The 18996-nt window shown below is 40.5% G+C and overlaps 1 protein-coding gene across 1 annotated transcript in view; it reads right to left on the minus strand.

The window, feature by feature from the left end:
• larp4b (La ribonucleoprotein 4B) overlaps window positions 1–16988 on the minus strand; it is a 49470-nt gene extending 32482 nt beyond the window's left edge. Inside the window, exons 1-3 of the mRNA XM_028594361.1 lie at window positions 16462–16988; window positions 11840–11973; window positions 500–653 (exon numbers count right to left, since the gene is read on the minus strand). Of these exons, the coding sequence (XP_028450162.1) occupies window positions 500–653; window positions 11840–11920 (235 nt within the window). The 5' untranslated portion in view covers window positions 11921–11973; window positions 16462–16988. The remainder of the gene's footprint in view (window positions 1–499; window positions 654–11839; window positions 11974–16461) is intronic.
• Between the last annotated feature and the right edge of the window lie 2008 nt (window positions 16989–18996).

The raw sequence follows: 18996 nt of genomic DNA on the forward strand, positions 1-18996 counted from the left end.
TAGATTATTTTAACCGCTTTACCTTGCCATCAGACAGCATTTTTTTTTGACGGGTAACTAAAGCCGTTATCTATTCTCTCTTCAAAGCCACCAGGCTTCTACGTCAAAACTAGTAATTGTACCTCGCAGAACACAGGAGTTGATGGTCTACTGCTGCCTCGATCAGTTAGTTTTTTGTTTGGGTTACTGTGCGACTTTGATGACATCTGAACTAACCCTTTAAAAACACTAAAGTTACACAATACCACGGACAAACTAACCGATCCAGGCGGTGGTAGATGAGCAATCCCCATGTTCCGAGAGGTGAAACAACTGTTTTTGAATCTGGTGGCATCCCATTTACATCTGTGTTTAGATTACTTCTGTTGACTTACTACTCATTTGTATTGCAGATGCAGTGCATTTATATTTTGTTTAATTTGCTGAAATGGCCAAAAAAAAAACAGATGCTTAGCATAGAAGTGGTCAACATATTTTGTATCCCAAATTCTTGGCTAACCTTCTGGGCCGGGGTCGGCCGAACTATCGCAGCCTTCCTTCCATGGCTGCAGGGCAGCAGTTGTGGTGTCCGCACTCCCGCTGTGGTCCAGGCTAAACATGTGGTTGGCCCATGCTTTCGCATTGGGGTTGAGGTCTGAAACCTTGGCGGATTCCTGTGAAAAGAACACATTAATCATAGATGTCAACGTTAGCGGACGCGAACCTGCATGATAATACAGACAAATATCCACCAAGTCATTGTACTTCATTTTTTTTATTATTTATTAAAAAGGTCCAGTGTAATCGGTGTTGCCCGTTCACAACCTTGTCCTTTTTCATGAATATTTACCACCACCATCAATTCCAAGTATTCCTTTCGGCTTGAAATTTTACATTTGCATTCGCATGAACTGGGGTAGACGCTCCGTATTCATGCGCCACCTTGAAATAAGTTAGCCGGTAAGGGACATACAGGACATACTGCTCCGCCTTTCGTGTTTTCACTGACACATGATAAACTCACAGGTGCTGCTAATGCTGCTAATGGGTATTGTAGGTATCGTAGAAGGAAACATGGAGGACCACACATTTTAAAACCCCAAATATTCAGGAAGAGGAGTCTTCTTCTTCGCCCAGAAGAAAAAGGAGATTGAAAATAGCGAGAGACTGGCTTTTTGAAGCGTGAAGGCTACCGTAGCTGTAATACCTACTTTGAACTGCGTGGTGCGAGAGTTGATTGAGATATATGATCAAGTTCTAGTGTTGTATATGCCCTTTTACATTTTGCCAGTAAGAATATAGTTAATTTACAATGTATTTGCATTATTTAATTTATATCTAGACAGTTTTCCTACGTATTGGTTCTGAAGCAATTTCAGTTCTATCAGCATCTCTGTTGACTAGATTTTCACTCATTTCATCATGCAAGCTGAAAAAAAAACAACTGAAAAGGTGCTTCACACATACTCACCTAAAGGATTATTAGGAACACCTGTTAAATTTCTTGTTAATGCAATTATCAAATCAACCAATCACATAGCAGCTGCTTCAATGCATTTAGGGGTGTGGTCCTGGTCTAGATAATCTCCTTAACTCCAAACTGAATATCAGAATGGGAAAGAAAGGTGATCTAAGCAACTTTGAGCGTGGCATGGTTGTTGGTGCCAGACGGGCTGGTCTGAGTATTTCACAATGTGCTCAGTTAGATTTTCACGCACAACCATTTCTAGGGTTTACAAAGAATGGTCTGAAAAAGGAAAAACCTCCAGTATGCGGCAGTCCTGGGGGGCGAAAATGCCTTATTGATGGTGGGGTGGTGGTGGTGGTGTAATGGTGTGGGGGATGCTGTCCAACATTTCTAAAGAATGCCTCCAGCACCATGTTGAATCAATGCCACGAAGAATTAAGGCAGTTCTGAAGGTGAAAGGAGGTCAAACACTGTATTAGTAGAGTGTTCCTAATAATCCTTTAGGGGAGTGTACATGCACAACACTGTGCTTACAAGTCGTGTTTGCTTATTTGACAATATAGCCTGTTAGAACAAGTGTTTGCAGATCAGCAAGGAAACCAGACAGTGGCTTCTTATTGCTTAACAGCAACGAACACGTTGCCGAACTACACTTAGACAGCATAATCAGGAAAACAATTATAGCAAAATATTCTAAAACATAACCGAAAGTTGAAATTGATGACCCATGTAATTTCCTTTTTGCTAAGCTTACTGGCAAACACGGAAGAAAAAGAGGGACTGACTGTCACCTTAACTGAATCTTTGCACAAGTAAATAAGGTACAGAAATGTCCACAATTTTAATGAATTTTATGACTTGCGCAACAGATATCCTTTAATAGATACTCTTCAATCATCCCTAACCCTAAATGTCAGCTGCCTGCTGGACATACTCACAGGATCAAAGCAGCAGTTGAGCATGCATGTCTCACAGGCTAACAGACTGTAACCCAGAGCCGTGGTCAGAGCCAGCGTTTCGTTGAAGTCCTGAGGCAAAGCAGGCCAGGCGCTTCCTGACGGTGGGGATATAAGGCTCCACTGCATCCAATCCATGATTAACACACAAACAGACTAAGTATCTCCACAGGCAGGCAGAGGGAGACTCTCGACCAACATTGTACGCCTTAAGCCGGGCTCCTTAAAGTGAAGCTGCGACCACCGCACCTCTCTAAATCATCCTTGTCAAATCACAAGCACTGACACTCTCCGATCTACTGGGTTGATTCAACAAATCTGATGACAGCACTGAGGCTCCACTGCCCCGGTGGGCTAGGCTGACGTTGCAGAAGCTGACTGGCTGTCTTGCTCCTGTTGAGCAGCCGTCTCGGCTTTTGTTTTGTCGCTGTAGCACTGAGTCATTCTCCAGCAAAATACTGGAGCTGTAGAGGGAGTGTTGGGTTGCACACCTGAGCCTGCTCCAGTTATCCATGTGCTAAATCAACCCCGGAGGCATCACTTAAATTAAATCAGTCCTCTTGAGCCTCGGTTTAAATAGATTATTCTGCTAACGAGTCGAGTTGCTGAGGCAAAAGAAAGGCTGGGAAATCCTGCTTCTTATTCAAGAAGCAACAGTTTAGAGTTAAATATAGAATTTGTCACAAAAAAAAAAAAAAAAAAAAAAGAACAATTAAAAAGGAAAAAGTTAAGGAGATAAGACTGACTTAATACAAGATGAGCAGCAAAAGACATTGTTCCTGGGTTGTATCTCATAAACGCTGCACTTCGAAATCATTCAGGATGCGTCTGGCCAGACAGACACACATCCCCGCCCTCTGCTATTAATCCAGCCCTGCTCTAATGAAAAACTCCCACTCCTGTCCGAGCTCGCTGCCATAGAAACTGTTGCTGACATCACCGGATATGTGTTAGTTCTGGCCACCACTTGACCTTTGAATTTATTCATTTTTTAATGTTCCCTTCCTTCAAAAAAGGAGGAGGAAAAGGTTATCCGCTTCCCTGATTAAGGGTATATTTTGGGAGGAGACGAGAAGATGCGATTCATCATAAAGGGGGACAGAGACAAGTTACTGTCAGTGTCATCGTAGAGCAGCCGGTGTAGCGCTGGGTTTATTGCCCTGCCTGTCTGATCGAGGCAAGCTCACAGCAGCAGACAAAAACAGAAAGACAGCAGACATGCAAGAGTCCTTCAGGGGAGAAAACAAAAAACAGCTGAATTTGGACGTATCTGTCAGTCTGCAGACCTGAGGCTCATCTTCCCTCTGACAGCTGCAGAGCTGAAGGGAACAGCGGGCCAGATTGGTGCTGAGCAATCGGGAGTCAAACGCATCACAATTACTGTAAAATGCTTCGTCCCGTGCACCATTTCCTGCTGCATAAGTCTAATTTAGCGTCAACAGAAGTGGTTCAAGGCGATGGAGTTTTACCAATTCAGTCACATGACACAAACGCCACTGGCAAGCAAAGTTATGAACAACCTGTTGTGGTTACAGCAAGCCATGTATAATTAGATTTATTGTGAAAAATGCTTTCCAAAACATTCCATTTGTTTTTAAGACTGCAAAAATAGATTTTTCCAGATTGGTTTATTCATTGATGTAAATAGGCTTTGTGTGCTCATTAACGACAGTTTCCACTAAAGGGAAAAATAGTCCCACCAGTCAATCGGAGCTTTGAATGCAGGATTAAAAATGGGGACATCATCCTTCTTGAAATCCACAAGCTACCCATCTACATTCATTAACAAATTGCTGGGAAAATGGCCACAAAATTAGCAAATGGCATGTGTGAGATCAATACATCTGTAAAGGTTGTTGAAAATCGACTTTCAGAAATGACAACTTTTTCTACAAGTAACAGTAGCTTTTGTGTTGACTAAAAATGACATCTTGACAGATTCGTAACATGCTAAGTTTGGTTCAAGTATATGTTCCAGCCTTACTTATTCTGCAGTAACTTACAAGTGCCACAAGAAAAATGTAGCACTACATTTTAAGTACTGTCTGGAAACAATAAGCTGCAATACACTGAATTTTGTGTATTCTGCTAATGTCTTACGATAAAATCTTTGTTTTGAAATAATTGCTCCGTCCACTGAAACTTAACTTGAAACCAATACAGGAAGGAAAAAAGCAGGCTTCATACTAAAATATCACTAAATATATTTATCAAAACAGAGAGTTAGAAATGAAAGCCTGTCTCTAATATAAGTTCTTCAGTCTTAATGAATTCAGTCGGATTATCTTGCTACCGTTAGTATTAAAAAAAATATTCACCAATTTTAGGTAAACTCATTGTGATATGTTATCCTTTTATAAAGTCAAAATTAATGTTTCCAGGCAGTTTGTAGTAATAAACTCCAAACAAAAACCTTATTTAAAGGTTTTGTCTGATAAAAACATGACAGTTGAAACAGTTTATTGCACTAAACAATTGTATTACCTTAATGTAATATAGTTATAGATCTGTATTGATTTTCAGGCATATTCCCCAGCTCCATATGCATAATTTACAGGGGGAGGGGGGGTGGAGGCCAAAGAAAAGACGAGCGTGTCGGTGGAGAGTCCTGTACTTACAGTATCAGTACGACAGTGTAGAAGTACTCTGTTACAAGTAAAAGTCCTGCAAAAAGCAACAAAAATGACAAAGAAAGGAAATAGCAACAAAAAGGCCTGAAAAATGTATCGTTAAGGAACCAGTATCAAAATTGGCATCGGATCGAAAGATTTTGAATGATGCCCAACCCTACCTCACACTTAATTTATTTTTTTTAAGTCATAAAATGCACAAGACTTCTGCACAGAAGTTGTTACTCAGTCCAGGTTATCTTTATATTTTAACTTTTTTTGCTTATAGACTTGTCACTTTACATGCTGCTCTGCTGCTGTCTGTATACTTTAAGATTTCCAAAATGCGTAATGTATGAAAGAACAGTGTTGGAACCACAGGAAGTAAAATCAACCAAGACACACCAAATGTCAGTAATTCCCTCAGAATTAAGATAGAAAAACCTGTTGCTAAGGCTGCTGCACACTTATTTCTACATGACTGTAGAACATAATTAAACTGGCACAATCATTGATTATGTAATATTAACTTGGAAATATTTAAACGGCGCACTAAGTAGATATTAAAATTAAGAATACAGCTTATATAAGATCCAGTAATTAATCTTCTTAGTAAATTAAAATCTAGTGTAGCCCCAAATCAAACTGATGCCATGGTAACACAAGCCATGTGGTGCTACCAAACCTGTGTGTTTTCCAACTCATTCCTTATTCACACACATGCATAGACACAGAGATGATGCACCATATGCTTTGCACATATGTGTTAGAAACGGAGCGGAAATTGAACATGACCTATTTACAGCCCTGCATGTAAAATTAAATCAGTTACAGACAAAAGCTGGAAAGAAAACACTCCAACTGGGATTAGATCTTCATCTGGGAACGTTTCTGTAAGAGCCAAGCCAGAATTTAGTTAAAGGGCATTTGCAAGTATAAAAATGCTTTGTGTGTGTGAATGCAGAAGTAATAAAAAATATGGGCGCAGAATCAAAATGCTCAGTAATCCAGCTCTGAAAAACCAGAAGAAACTTAAATAGCTCAACTTCTCCCCATGCAGCTGATAACGTTATGTCACACTGATATTTAACAACTTTACATGGCTGATTAAGTCAAATTTCACACACATTCGTTTTAACCATTTACTGCACAGTTTCGATGCCGGTTCCTTAACGATACATCAACAAAAATACATTAAAAACACAACACTTATTTTCCACCTTAATTGTGAATCAAAACCGTTATCAAAATTAAAAACATTCTGGTAACATTGCTCACTCAGAGTAACCTTAATAACACTGGTTGTGCTTTTGGATAGGGGTGCACCAGTCAGTCACTACTCAGGATTGGTATCAATCCCAACTTTAAAAATTAACAAAAACCAATAGAAACCTTTTTGCCACAACATGAACATATTATAAATAAATAAACAAATGAAATTGTGTACAGGCTAATATTGAACTAACTAAAATGCTAAGCAATGTAAACAAAGACTTCTTAGCGCAAACAGCATAATGACACAAACCTTTAACAATAAACTTGCCGATTGCCCTGTTGTCAACATTGAACTAATGGAGAACTAACTTAAGGGCAAATGAATGTCATTGAATTGCCTTGTTTGCTGAAAGGTGCTGTAGAAGTAAAAGTTGCCTTTCCTTACACCCTCAGCCTGTCAGTCAGTCATCAGGGCACAGAAACCACTGTGTTTGCCTGCTTGTCTCAGAGGAAGTGTAAATCAACAACACCGCAATTGCTTTCGCCTCTCCATTAATATCATATTGCAGCAAACCTGAAACCACTATCAGCATCGCCGTGACTTCAACAAAACTGCAGAGCCCACGTAGTTTATTCCGTCCGCACCTCTGCGCGCACGTGTGTGTCGGTCGGAGCTCTGCTCTGTGTCAATATGCAGAGAGGACAGATAAGCTTGCTTTTACGTGCTCAGGCGCTTTTGGAACCGAAAGATAAATAATTTTGATACTCCTAGTATCCGGGTATTTTTCCCGGTGCCATAAGAGTATCGCCGTTTGGTGACCAGCCCTAGTGTGGAGTGAAGTATTTTCTATATTGTGTCAGACCTTTGTTCAGGAACCTTTACATCCTGAACTGTGTGTAGTCAACCCTGGAAGCAGTATTTTGGTTCTCTGACCGCTTTTCCCACCACTTATCCCGGTTTGTAATGAGACCTACAGCCTGAAGCATTTGCACACTGGAGTTGGCCCCTTCCTTTTCACAGCCATTCTTTCCAATCTTGAGCGTGTGTAAATGACACTGGGGGAATAAAAAGACAGCAGGATCTTTCCATATCCTAATTTCAGAGCGCTCCGGAATAATAACTTTTTCTCGGCCTGAAGGCCATCCGCTTATTTATAACCGATTTCCTTAGTTCCACATTCTTTCCTATTTGAAGAGGTTGATTGAAACCCATCAAGGAAACATGAAGACACATCCCTGCGCTGGCTTTGTGACGGACATAGGTTAACTTTCTCAATTCATCTTCTCTGTCCTAAAGCAGCAGTTGTAAATTACCATCACTACTAAATTAAGTGTTGAGCCCAAGAAAGACTTTCCTGTAAAAACAGAAAGAAGCATGATCTGTGATCTGAGGAAGAATGATTTAAAGCGCTGGAGATTGAAACGTAACTGCAACCAAAACCGGGAGTGATTTGGAACCTGAACACCTCCCCACCTAAAGCCAGCGTTTGTGCCAAATATTGTTAAAGTAAGGTTTTTTTAATCTAGTTTACGCAGCTCCTATAAATCACGACTTACTTTGGGTCTAACTTTCTCTTCTTAGGAAAGAACCAGAAATCTAAAACAACAATTTATTAAGTGACGGGTAGAGGGGGCAAGTTAACTTGTCACAGCCAGAATTTACAATATTTGGCTGGAGGCTGGTGCAATAACCCACCCTGGTGACTGTATTTAGCCCCGTCGGTCTTTCCTAAAGTGCCACATGTGCTACCATCAATCAAACCAGCAGGGTTGTGTAGCACCCTGGCAGAATCATAACCTCTAAAGCCTGTGCAAATGATATGCGGAGCCTGTGGGGATGTGAAATTACATACAAAGGGAGGTCTGTGAGAAAAGAGACACCTTAGAATCAATAGGGCTTCCTCATTGCAGTACACTTTGAACCCTAGGATGTTTTTGCTTCATTTTTACTTCCTGAATGTACAGGCTTTCGGCACAGACACTACCTTTCTTAGCTAGACATGGCAAATTTTACTCCCAGGATATGTTTGGGTATTCTGGAACGACATTATTTGGTTTGTCAGTGGTACTACACATGTTCTAGGACAAATGTTGATAATTTGCATGCATGTCCAAAGGATTTCAATAAACAGTAAAATACATATGTAAAAACACAGGAGAGTGTCATTGTGTTATGCCTTACTTTGTTGTCCTGACTTTTTTTTTTTAAGCTCAATTATATTAGTAAATTACCAGGTTTAATCTACAGGTGTATTCATTATTTATGCCAGTTCTCAACAGGTACTTCTTTCAGTTCACCTGCCCACAAACATCACACACTTCCCTCCGCACCTCATAAAGACCCATTTACATCACCTCAACCTCCGAGGACAAAGTGCAGTGATGACTGCAACAAGATATTGTTTGGTCTGTGGGATAGATGACGACAGGCAGAGCACTAAACCATCAGCTCAGAGGAAACGCGGGTCCTGAGGAAACATTTCTAAAAAAAAAAAAAAAAAAAAAAAAAAAAAAAAGTTTCCAAAATAATAGCTATGACAACTCTGCAGGATGTTTCCTCTCTATTACAAGGATGGAAACTATTGATTTGGGTTTAGTTATAATGACAAATGTCTGGTGGTGCCCTTTTGTAATTCTAGACACACCCATCACAAATAGAGACGATGGATTTACATCAAAGATGCTGTCACTAATGACTTGAGGCCACAGAATGAATATTTAACTGTGGATTATCTGGCAGATGCAAAAGACTTAACAGCAACAGGACCATAATGTGACGTTTGTGATCAATGGGGCCACTACAGGCTCATGGAAAGCAAGAAATACAAAAACAGGTCACGGTTATTCAGTTACATGAGTTGCTACTTCTCTCTGCTTCACACACTTCTCTATTATACATAATCAGTGTGGGAAATCAACCGCAGTTAAAAAGCAGGCTGCAGCAGTTATCTCACCTTCCAATCTGCTGCTCGTCTGGTTACAAAATGCAAAGATGTTGCCAATTTGACAAATATTAATAAAGTCAACTTAAATCAATGAGAAACCTCTAGAAAATGGGCGTCGGAACCTGTTTGAACAAAATTTCTATTGGCAATTGATTCCTACATTTCCAAAAAGACTTTATACCAGATTTAACCATACGTATAATATTCATGAGACATCTAAACTTGAATAAGACCATTATGAGGAATGTTGCAAATTCCTCAGCAGTTCTTTTGGATTTTTTTAAGATCTGCATTAATGGCATTTCATTTAACAATATTTTGTCAATTTACAACAATATAACTGGGCTGTTTTCCGACACCACAACATTTACATTTTATCCACATCGCTGTAGATTAAACTACCCAACATTATAATAACTGTAAAATGCAACATACACAATGCAGCAGTAATATTACATAATAAATAAACATTCATGGGTTGTGTTTATTTTCTATTTATATATATATTTTTTTTGTTCAATGGATAACCTGCTGCTGTAACATCAGATAAATATGCACAACAGCTCAATTTGAACCAAGAAAGAAGTATGGTCAATAGTGCAAAACATACAAGGCAACAAGTTGCATTTAACAACATTTTATTGTATTATATGTCCAGGGAGAGGGTACATAGGTTTTTCATTTTATGGGCAATCTTTAAAAGAGAGAGAGATGGCATAAAGCAGGCCAGAAAATGAATAAAAGTGTTCTAATTAGCCAATGCATTCTTCCACGGCAAGTCTGTTTTCATAGGCATACTACGCTATCGGGCAGGACCCAGGCCAAAACTTGGATGTCATGGATGAGGTATTCACACCTCACCACCGCAGCCGAGCACTCATGTTCATACAGTCATAGTCTTCCACTCCGGTAGTTGGTGCTAGATCCGGACCCTGATGTCACTACTTTCACTGACAAACCTCAGACACCCCCCCCACACACACACACTCTTGCGGTCGGTCTCCAAAGCTTTCACATCAGCTCTGCAACAGAAAAATATGTGAAGTAATAAGCTACCTGCACAACGTTCTTTTTACTGTGATCATCCACATTTATGCTGCTGACATCACAAGTCAGTAACTAGTATCGCCTAAAAAAAAAAAAAAAAAAAACAATGCGAGTAATGAATTTAACTTATTAATTAACCAAGGATAAACCTTTGCTAGCCATGTCATCTAGTCGAGCAAGCTACCATTCACTGCAACAATTAACTTTAACAATAAATGTAATAACGGAAGATAAACTTTGTATGCCAAAAAACGGCAATAACTGCAATTAATGTAAGGCAACGTTTGGGTAACTGACATCTAGTTAACATTAGCTTGGGAAGTGTTGCTCACGTTAGCTAACTGCAAATACTGACTTGACTTATAATCTAACTACAGTGGTTATTTCACAATAAAAATGATCTTAAACTGGCTACACAAAATAATCATGAAAGGTCAGCTATGCTTAACATTAAAATGTCCAAAAATGCAGTCATGTGAACTTACCAGCGAGCGGGCCTCGGAAACATGGACAACGAATGGGGTTCAATGCTATTCAACTATCCAGTATTTGGAACTATTAGCTGCTCCACGACGTGCATTACTTGCGCATTCTCAGATTACAACAGACGTCTATAGGAGCATCGTAAAGGCTCCGACGCACCAACCCGATGGCAGAAAAGGCAGTCGGACTGATCATTCGGCTCCCGACTCGGACCAAAAAGGGCCTCAGAAAACACAAAAGCGACGCCGACTTAAGCGTACGTTCTGCGCGAGATGTAATACGCCTCCATAACAGGAGGCGGCAGAAAAGAAGGATCGTTGTCATTACTCGCTGAACGGAAGAAAATAAGATGGCTAGTACTAAGAAGACACTGGCGTGGTCACCTCCGGTTTTCTCATGCACTGATTTCGCTAGTCAAGGGCTAGCACTCCACCAATCAGATTGGTCATTTGTCCAACTGCCCGATTCAACAAGTCAAATCGGCCCAAATGAAGGCCGACGGCTCATCCGACTGACCACGGCACAGAACACACCGAACAGACTCGAGTCACCGACCACGCCAGACTGTCCGACGGCTGATTATCGGGTTGGTGTGTCGGTGCCTTAACTCTCATTAAACAGCTTGGGGACCATGCATGAGCCCAAGACCCATATCAGATCTTTATATTCAGACTTTGACATTTAATTCCTTCAGTTTCAATCGGGTCCTCGCAACAGTCTGTGCTCGGGTCCTAAATATAAAATAACATATACCATGATGAAGGATTTTATCCATATTACCGAACCGTAATGGGAAACGCTCCAACACAACATATTACTGAGTCATTATGTGTTAATCTACTCATTTGTTTATGACTGATGTTTGGACTGCCAACCACTTCCGTGACAGTATTGGAGGAAATGATTCACTATAATGTTATTCTTATGTAGGACTCATTTACCACGACAATTAGATTTTTCCTTACCCATTTGTTGTGATATTTTACACTTTTCTAATAAATTTCTACAACTAAACAAACTTCAAAACCTTCTGGGGATTTTCATGGTCACTGGAAAGACTTAAAATGTATTAAGATGCATACAAATTTCGGCAGCACAACGTGTGAAAAACATACATTTGTGTATGTAAAAACTCACCAAATGAGAGTTCTCTTTTGCCTCTTGTACTTGCTGCACCTGTGGTCCGGCTACAACTTTCGTGTCCTGGTCAGAAGTCATGAGCCGTCTGCTTCTTGGCTCCTCAGGGAGAAGTCTCTGTGTCACCAAGTAAGCTACAGAGGGGGGTGGGAGAGAGACAAACAAGTTAGATTCAAGAATGGGTCTTTATCACAGAACTGTGGCTTAATATCAGTTGTTACACGTGTACGATGACAAAGGCCAGGGGGGCAGTGTCCGATAGTTACTTTATAAAAGCCCGTCGGGGACCAGTGAACTTTAAAATACAAAACAAAACTGGGCGCCCGGATAGCTCGGTTGGTAGAGCAGGCGCACATGGTTTACTCCTCGTCGCAGCGGGCCCAGGTTAGACTCTGACCTGCGGCCCTTTGCTGCATGTCATTCCCCCTCTCTCTCGCCTTTCATTTCTTCAGCTGACCTGTCGATAAAAGGCCTAAAAATGCCCCAAAAAATATTAGCTGTTAAAAAAAAAAAAAAAAAAAAAGAATTAAAACTACTTCTCAAACCATGTTGACTGGGACTCTTGAGGATTTCTCTAAACACGAATACTGGCACTCTTGCCAAAACACCGAAACAATACTTCTAAAAAAGGAAACGTTCAAACCAATGTAACGAGGAAACGTGAAAGGTAATGTGTTGCCAACACAATGGTCTGAGTCAATCGGCAAGCAAGAGGAAGAGACAGGTTTAACAGATTTTAAAACCTATAAATGGGAATAACCAAACAAACGGTGTTGCACCGGCACAACCTTCACTTAATGTTCACAGGTGTTGAAAAAAAAACAGGTTGCATTTCCTGTTGCCTGAGGCTACTGTTCACTGGTTTACAGTAAATCAGAACATGCTTCACGTAATACAAAGTGAAAAGAAAAAGAAAGCTGGGATTAACTCGGACTTGAGCAAGAAAATTGCAATTGGTGCATCTCTAGATGCACCAATAGAATCTGAATCTAGAATCTGGCTGACCAAATCGCTCTTCCTGCAACGTGAATGGGGGTAAACACGGGGGATTTGAATGGGACTTATGAATCGATAGTCGCGGCATAAAAATCGATACTTTCTTGGGGGGAAAAATATCGATTTATATCGCAGAATCGATAAAATTGCTCAGCCTTAGTAAATAGTGGAGATGTATTTGAAAGATGGAGACAGCTTAGAGCCCAAAAGGACGCAGAGTTGGCTTATTTCTTCCTGAACAGGTAGCTAAGCATTAGCTTCAGGCTAATTTATCACAGCTACATGGACGGACATTTTATTATTTGTGTACTCACATTGAATTAAATAGAGTACCCGAGTTGGTTACTTGCAAAAACAATTGAGACACCGCCAGTAAAGTGCAACGTGTAGCATGTTCAGCGAAGACGATTGTGATTGGTTTAAAGAAATGCCAATAAACCCAGAGCACATTTTCCTCCCATCCCCGAATACTACGTGGAGTAGCCAGACTTTCTAGTCTGGCAAAGCGAGACTAGTGGGGGCACTACGGATCACAAAACTCACGGTTTGGCACAAGAAAGTTAAATCTAAAACTTTGTCATTGTGCAGAGTACAAAGACAACGAAATGCAGTTTGTCTCCAACAACAAGTGCAAAAAAAGCAGAAAATATATATATATTTTAAATGCTTTCCAATAATTACTTAATAAGGCTGCACGATACGAGGAAAATATGCGATATGGATAACGTCGTGTAATATCGCGATAACAAATGACTTGCGATAAATAGAGATATTCAAGCGTACTCCGTTCTGCATTTCTGCTGCTTTCTGCATTCTGCTCAAATACAAATTGCTTGTTGAATAAAAATATTTTAAGTGCATTTTTCTACCGATAATTTCATTCAAGTAACAAAAAAATGTCTTTTGCGATATGTCGCAGCCTTTCGAGACGTGTTTATTGCGATGACAATAATAAAAAAAATCTATTAAAAAAAATCAATATATTGTGCAGCCCTAGTAGGCGACAAGCTTTCAACATCATTCTTGCATCTCTAAGGCTGCAATTTCAGCACCAGCAGCCTGATTGGCTAATCCCTAAGTCTACATCTGACCTCAGTACTACACATCCACAGAGAAAAAGAGTGAGGAGGAGGACCCCACTGGGTCCAAAACATCACTGGAAACCGCTTTTTTTCTGTCCCGTTGGAGCCGTTTGTTAAGCAGCGATAATCCGCCACAACAATCGGGTGCCTGTCTCTGACACGGGCCCTCGCTGTGTGTGCATACAAAGCAGAAAAAGAATGGCATTGCTTTAAAGCTGGTGACCTCTGACCCACATACTGATACCCATACACATGCCGTGTATGGGTGTGTGTGTGTGTGTGTTTGTGTCATGCCACCGTGATGAATTGGGCTTGAACACACCTCTGCAGCAATACCACGCAGCTAGCCGTTGTGTGATAGGACTTTTCTGAACAGTAGCCTTTAAACCGGTTTGCCAAACTGAAATTTGTGTGTTGTTTTTTCAACCACAGTGTGGAACAAGCAAATAAAATCAACACCAGGCTGAAGTGATATGTTAAATCAATACATTTCCGCGATTTTGCAGCATTCACATGTAGGTTTAGACTGAGATTTGTGAGCCATTCAAAAGCCTATTTGCAAAGAGGCCTCTTTGGTCAAAAACAAAAAAAACAAACAAACTGAGCAACTGATCTAAACATGGCCATACACACCCTACTCTGCTACAAATCCTGACAGTTTGTTGTGTTTTGGAAACAACTGCTAATGTGTCATGTATAAACAGCGTCAATAAATGGTTAGTCTCCATTTATAACTTCATGGGGAGGGGGTTTTATCCTCCTACAGTCACAGAAACTTATGTTTCCATGTAACTCAGTGAAAATCTCACAATGTTCACCTTAAAGGTGCTCTATGAGTTCCTGAATGGTTTCAGCACAATTTCATTTTTGCCTCAAATCGTAGGCATCTCTCCTTGATCCGCTAGCTGTCTGCCTCCTGAACACACAGTGGAACAGCCCGGTCTCGGGAGACAACGCAGGGGTCTCAAACGCCAAACAAACGCTAGGGGCACAGGCTGTGCACCAAAACACAACAAACCACGTTCCAGCCAATCACCAACAAGATGGTTGGGGGAAGGGGTGGGGGGGTTAGTGACAGTTAGTTAGTTGGTCAATAATAACAGTTACAGAAAGAGTCATGCCAAAGCGCCACTTTAATTATTGTTTACCAGAGATGTGCTCGTACGTTTCTTGGAAAAGAAGTCATTCAGCATGAAAAAAAGCATAAAACATGACTAATGGACTAAGACCAAAACGACCGATTAGTCGACTTATCGACTAAGAGGGAGCAGCCCTAGAATTTACCTGGAACGTCAACAGAAGTGACCACGCAGGAACTCATAGAGCACCTTTAAACAAGTTTTGTTTCTTCTTTTTCTCGATCTTTAACCATAAAACACCAAAATGCAGCACTACGTTAACAAGCCTACAACACCACATTTCAAACTGTTTTTGTCAACACGTTTTACAAGACACAACAATCTTGTAGCATGATGCAGAAGTAAAAAATAAATTAAAAAAAGCTGTACAATACCAAGTCTTGGTATTGATGAAATATGGTTTGTAGAGGGTAATCACATGATAACCTTTACTAACGCAGTTTGACCTGATTATGATACATCCCCCTAAAAAAAGCCTGACCCCTGTCACAGTGCATGGCATTTCCTCTACAGATGAAGTGAGTCAAATCATAAGGTCTAGACAAGGCCTGAACCAAAACACAAGCTTGGCTTGGTCCTCCTCCTTCTCCCCCCCCCCCCCTTCACTGCATTGTTTCCACCCTGCATAATCACAAGAGGTGATTTATAACCCAAATTGCTTCTCTTGTTGTTCCAAAATAAGCGTGTTGGTGAAAAATGCAACAGGGGAGGGGGGCCAAAAGGAGTTTATTTTTAGTCGGTGGGTAACCGCTGGTGGAGGATGGTCACCAGGCATCTTACATGCTCCTGTGGGAGGGGGGTGTTGAACCAGTGTTTATCTCCATCCCTCCATCCAAAAACAATGCGATCGCGCGCTTCAGATGCGTGCGTTTGCCACAACTTTACTAGGCAAGCATTGCAAATTCTACTGAAGACGCAATGCAGGCGCATTTAGTAGCTGACACAGCCGAGTTAGACTGCAGCTCACATGCCATGCCAAGGGCCAGGCACAGCGGCGACACTCCTTCCTCCGTCACCGGGCTATTAAGCGGCTTCACGGGAGCCAAGTACAGGCGGAATTTCTGTAGCAAATGGGACAAAATGGCGAGGCTTTTCCAACCGTTGGCACGCCATAACATGTTGTTTAAAAGTTGACTCGGGCTAGAAAGTAGCAGCCATGTCTAGTGAAGCTGGTTTCCAGCAGCATCCAATGAAAGATGGCGACCTCCGGCGTGATTTCGCGGATTCTCCCCCCCCCCCAAATCCCATCCCATCGTTTTGAATCAAGCTAATTTCTAGTTAGCAAGCAAGCTAACTTAGCCACTTCCCAGAGCAGAAATATAACCAGTGTGCAAGCCGTGTGTTTGTTAACCGTACGACCAATTTGACATGACAATTAAGTTTGGAAAAACAGTTTCTTACTCACCTGTCAACTGTCTTACAGCACGATGCAAATACTATGGTGTGGTAGTGGTAGCTGATGGTGGTGTCGGACTGAGGCCTTAAAATACGCAGGGTATTAGCTAGCTAGCAGGCTATATCGAGCACGCTAGATAGGAGCGACCGGCTTATCGCCCTAAACCTCACAGCAAATAGTCGTCAAATTTCAGGGGTGGGGGGGGGAAAGCCACGACCTGTAGCAGCGCAGGGACTAAACGTACGCCCCCCCAAAAACTGTCTCCGAAAAAACGAGCTTCCTCCGACCAGCGCTGCAAGCTAGTTAGCTAAGAGTTAGCTCTAGCTAGCTTGCCTGTCAACTTTGTGCAGTCGGGACTCGATAAATCTGGCGCCTGGAATTTCACGCGAAGCGATTTCCTCACGGTCGACAGCAGGCTGTACGGGAGGGGGAGTGGAAAAACCAGCGTACAGAGCCTGAAACCGAGAAATTAAAACGTTACTCGAAGTCTCAACGCTTCCGATCGATCAAACACTCGGTGCAGCTAAAGATGAGAGAGGGGGCGGAATGGAGAAGTCGCCGTTTCCTTTCCCTTTCGTGTGCAGCACAAAGATCGTCTATAGTGTTGTTGATGGAGCACTCAACAAATAAAAATAAAAAAAGGGCCAGTCATCCGGTCTCCAACGGTGTCATTCGTTATCGGATAGACACTACAGCCCAAAACATAATTATAATGTAATAAATCTGTATTTTTTATTTGTAACCAAAAGCCCTACACTAAGGACAAGTGTCGAGAATTAGCTTCGGCTAAAAACACTATGATACATACATCAGATGACTGTTGAAGTTTATCTATGTTTTTTTTTTTTTTGTATCTGTCCCTATCTAAATAAACCTTTTAATAATAATAATTTTTCAATTTTGAGATATTGGGCTATTTTGCTTCCATAACATGTCTTTTTTTCAGAATAGTGGGGGGGAAAAACATCCAAAAATACACAATTAGGTGTTATTTTATACTACACTTGATCTATTTGCGCATGTAGATTTCTCCTAAATTCACCAAAAGTTAGCATTCATTCCTCATTTGCATATTTAAACATACACATTTCAGAAAAATGGTAATATGAAGAAAAATGTATGTCTTAGGTAATCAACTGGAGAAGTTTTTGTGGTGCTATCTATGAGTTAAAAATATATTTCCCCATTCCCCTGTAGTGTCTCCCCTTTAAAAAAAAATAAAAAATACTTGTTTCATAAAATTCAGGATGTTTTAATTGTTTTACGATACGATATACGATACGATACACATACATACAAACATACATGAGATTAATAACCCCAACAGACATACATGAAACATCACCACAAATGACATAAACTCCCAAGTAAGGAAACAAAGAAAACATGTATAACAACAGAACATGACATGAACATAAACACAGATATAACAATATGTATTTTGCTTTATAATATTTGTTTATGTTTGTCTTGTGTTGGACCCCAGGGACAATAGTCTTCACTATGGTGATGACTAATGGGGGGTCCTTAATAAACAATAACCAAAACTTAATAAAAGAAAATGTACTATATCAGTTTTTGGTGTGTGCTCTCATTTTCGTGTGCAGCACAAAGATCGTCTATAGTGTTCATTGATGGAGCACTCAAAAAGAGATACTAAGTCATTATTTTGAGATACTTCGTCGTTAACGTGAGATACAAAGTTATCATTTTAAGATACTATGTCTGTATTTTAAAATACTAAGTCATTATATAGAGATACAGAGATACTAAATGTGCCCCTGAGCCTAAACTACACCAATAAGGTAATTCAAGGTAGGCTTTGTGGATAATGCATTAAATAAGTAAATTAATGCATACATTCAAAGTAACATATTACACAATGCCATCTACATTTAATGCAGCACTCGATTTAAAAAATAACCCATGCTTGTTGCATCTTTATTACAGCGACTTTGAGTTTGCAAAAAGCGCTATATAAATTCAATTTATTATTATTATTATTATTATTATTATTATTGCACATATTTGAAATATACAGCTATACATTTTACAAACCACCACACGTCCCTGTGTTTGCTGGGTTTGAAGCTTAGGATGTTTTTTGCCACAAACAGAAAGAAAAGCCCCGAAAGCCCCTCACTGGCAGGAATGTCACCGAAATGATAAACTACTGTAGCATTCTTTGGTCATTTTTTAATGGGAAATGGATGGCAGTAGCTCAGTCTGTAGGGAGTTGGGTTAGGAACCGGAGGGGTGCTGGTTCAAGTCCCCGTGCGGACCAAAGTATGGTAGTGGACTGGTAGCTGGAGAGGTGCCAATTCACCTACTGTGCACTGCCAAGATGCTCATGAGCAAGGCACCAAACCCCCAACTGCTCCGGGCCCCATCTGAGCATGTGTGTGTAATTCAGGTCTATGTATAATAATAACACAATAATTTCTGCACAGTGAAAACATTGTAATTTCCCTTGCGGGGTTAATAAAAGTATAAAATGATTGTTATTATTAGTAGTATTATTAAATAAATATTTCGATAGCAACA

The sequence above is a fragment of the Perca flavescens genome, chromosome 12, assembly GCF_004354835.1.
Source record: "Perca flavescens isolate YP-PL-M2 chromosome 12, PFLA_1.0, whole genome shotgun sequence".
Classification (NCBI taxonomy): domain Eukaryota; kingdom Metazoa; phylum Chordata; class Actinopteri; order Perciformes; family Percidae; genus Perca; species Perca flavescens.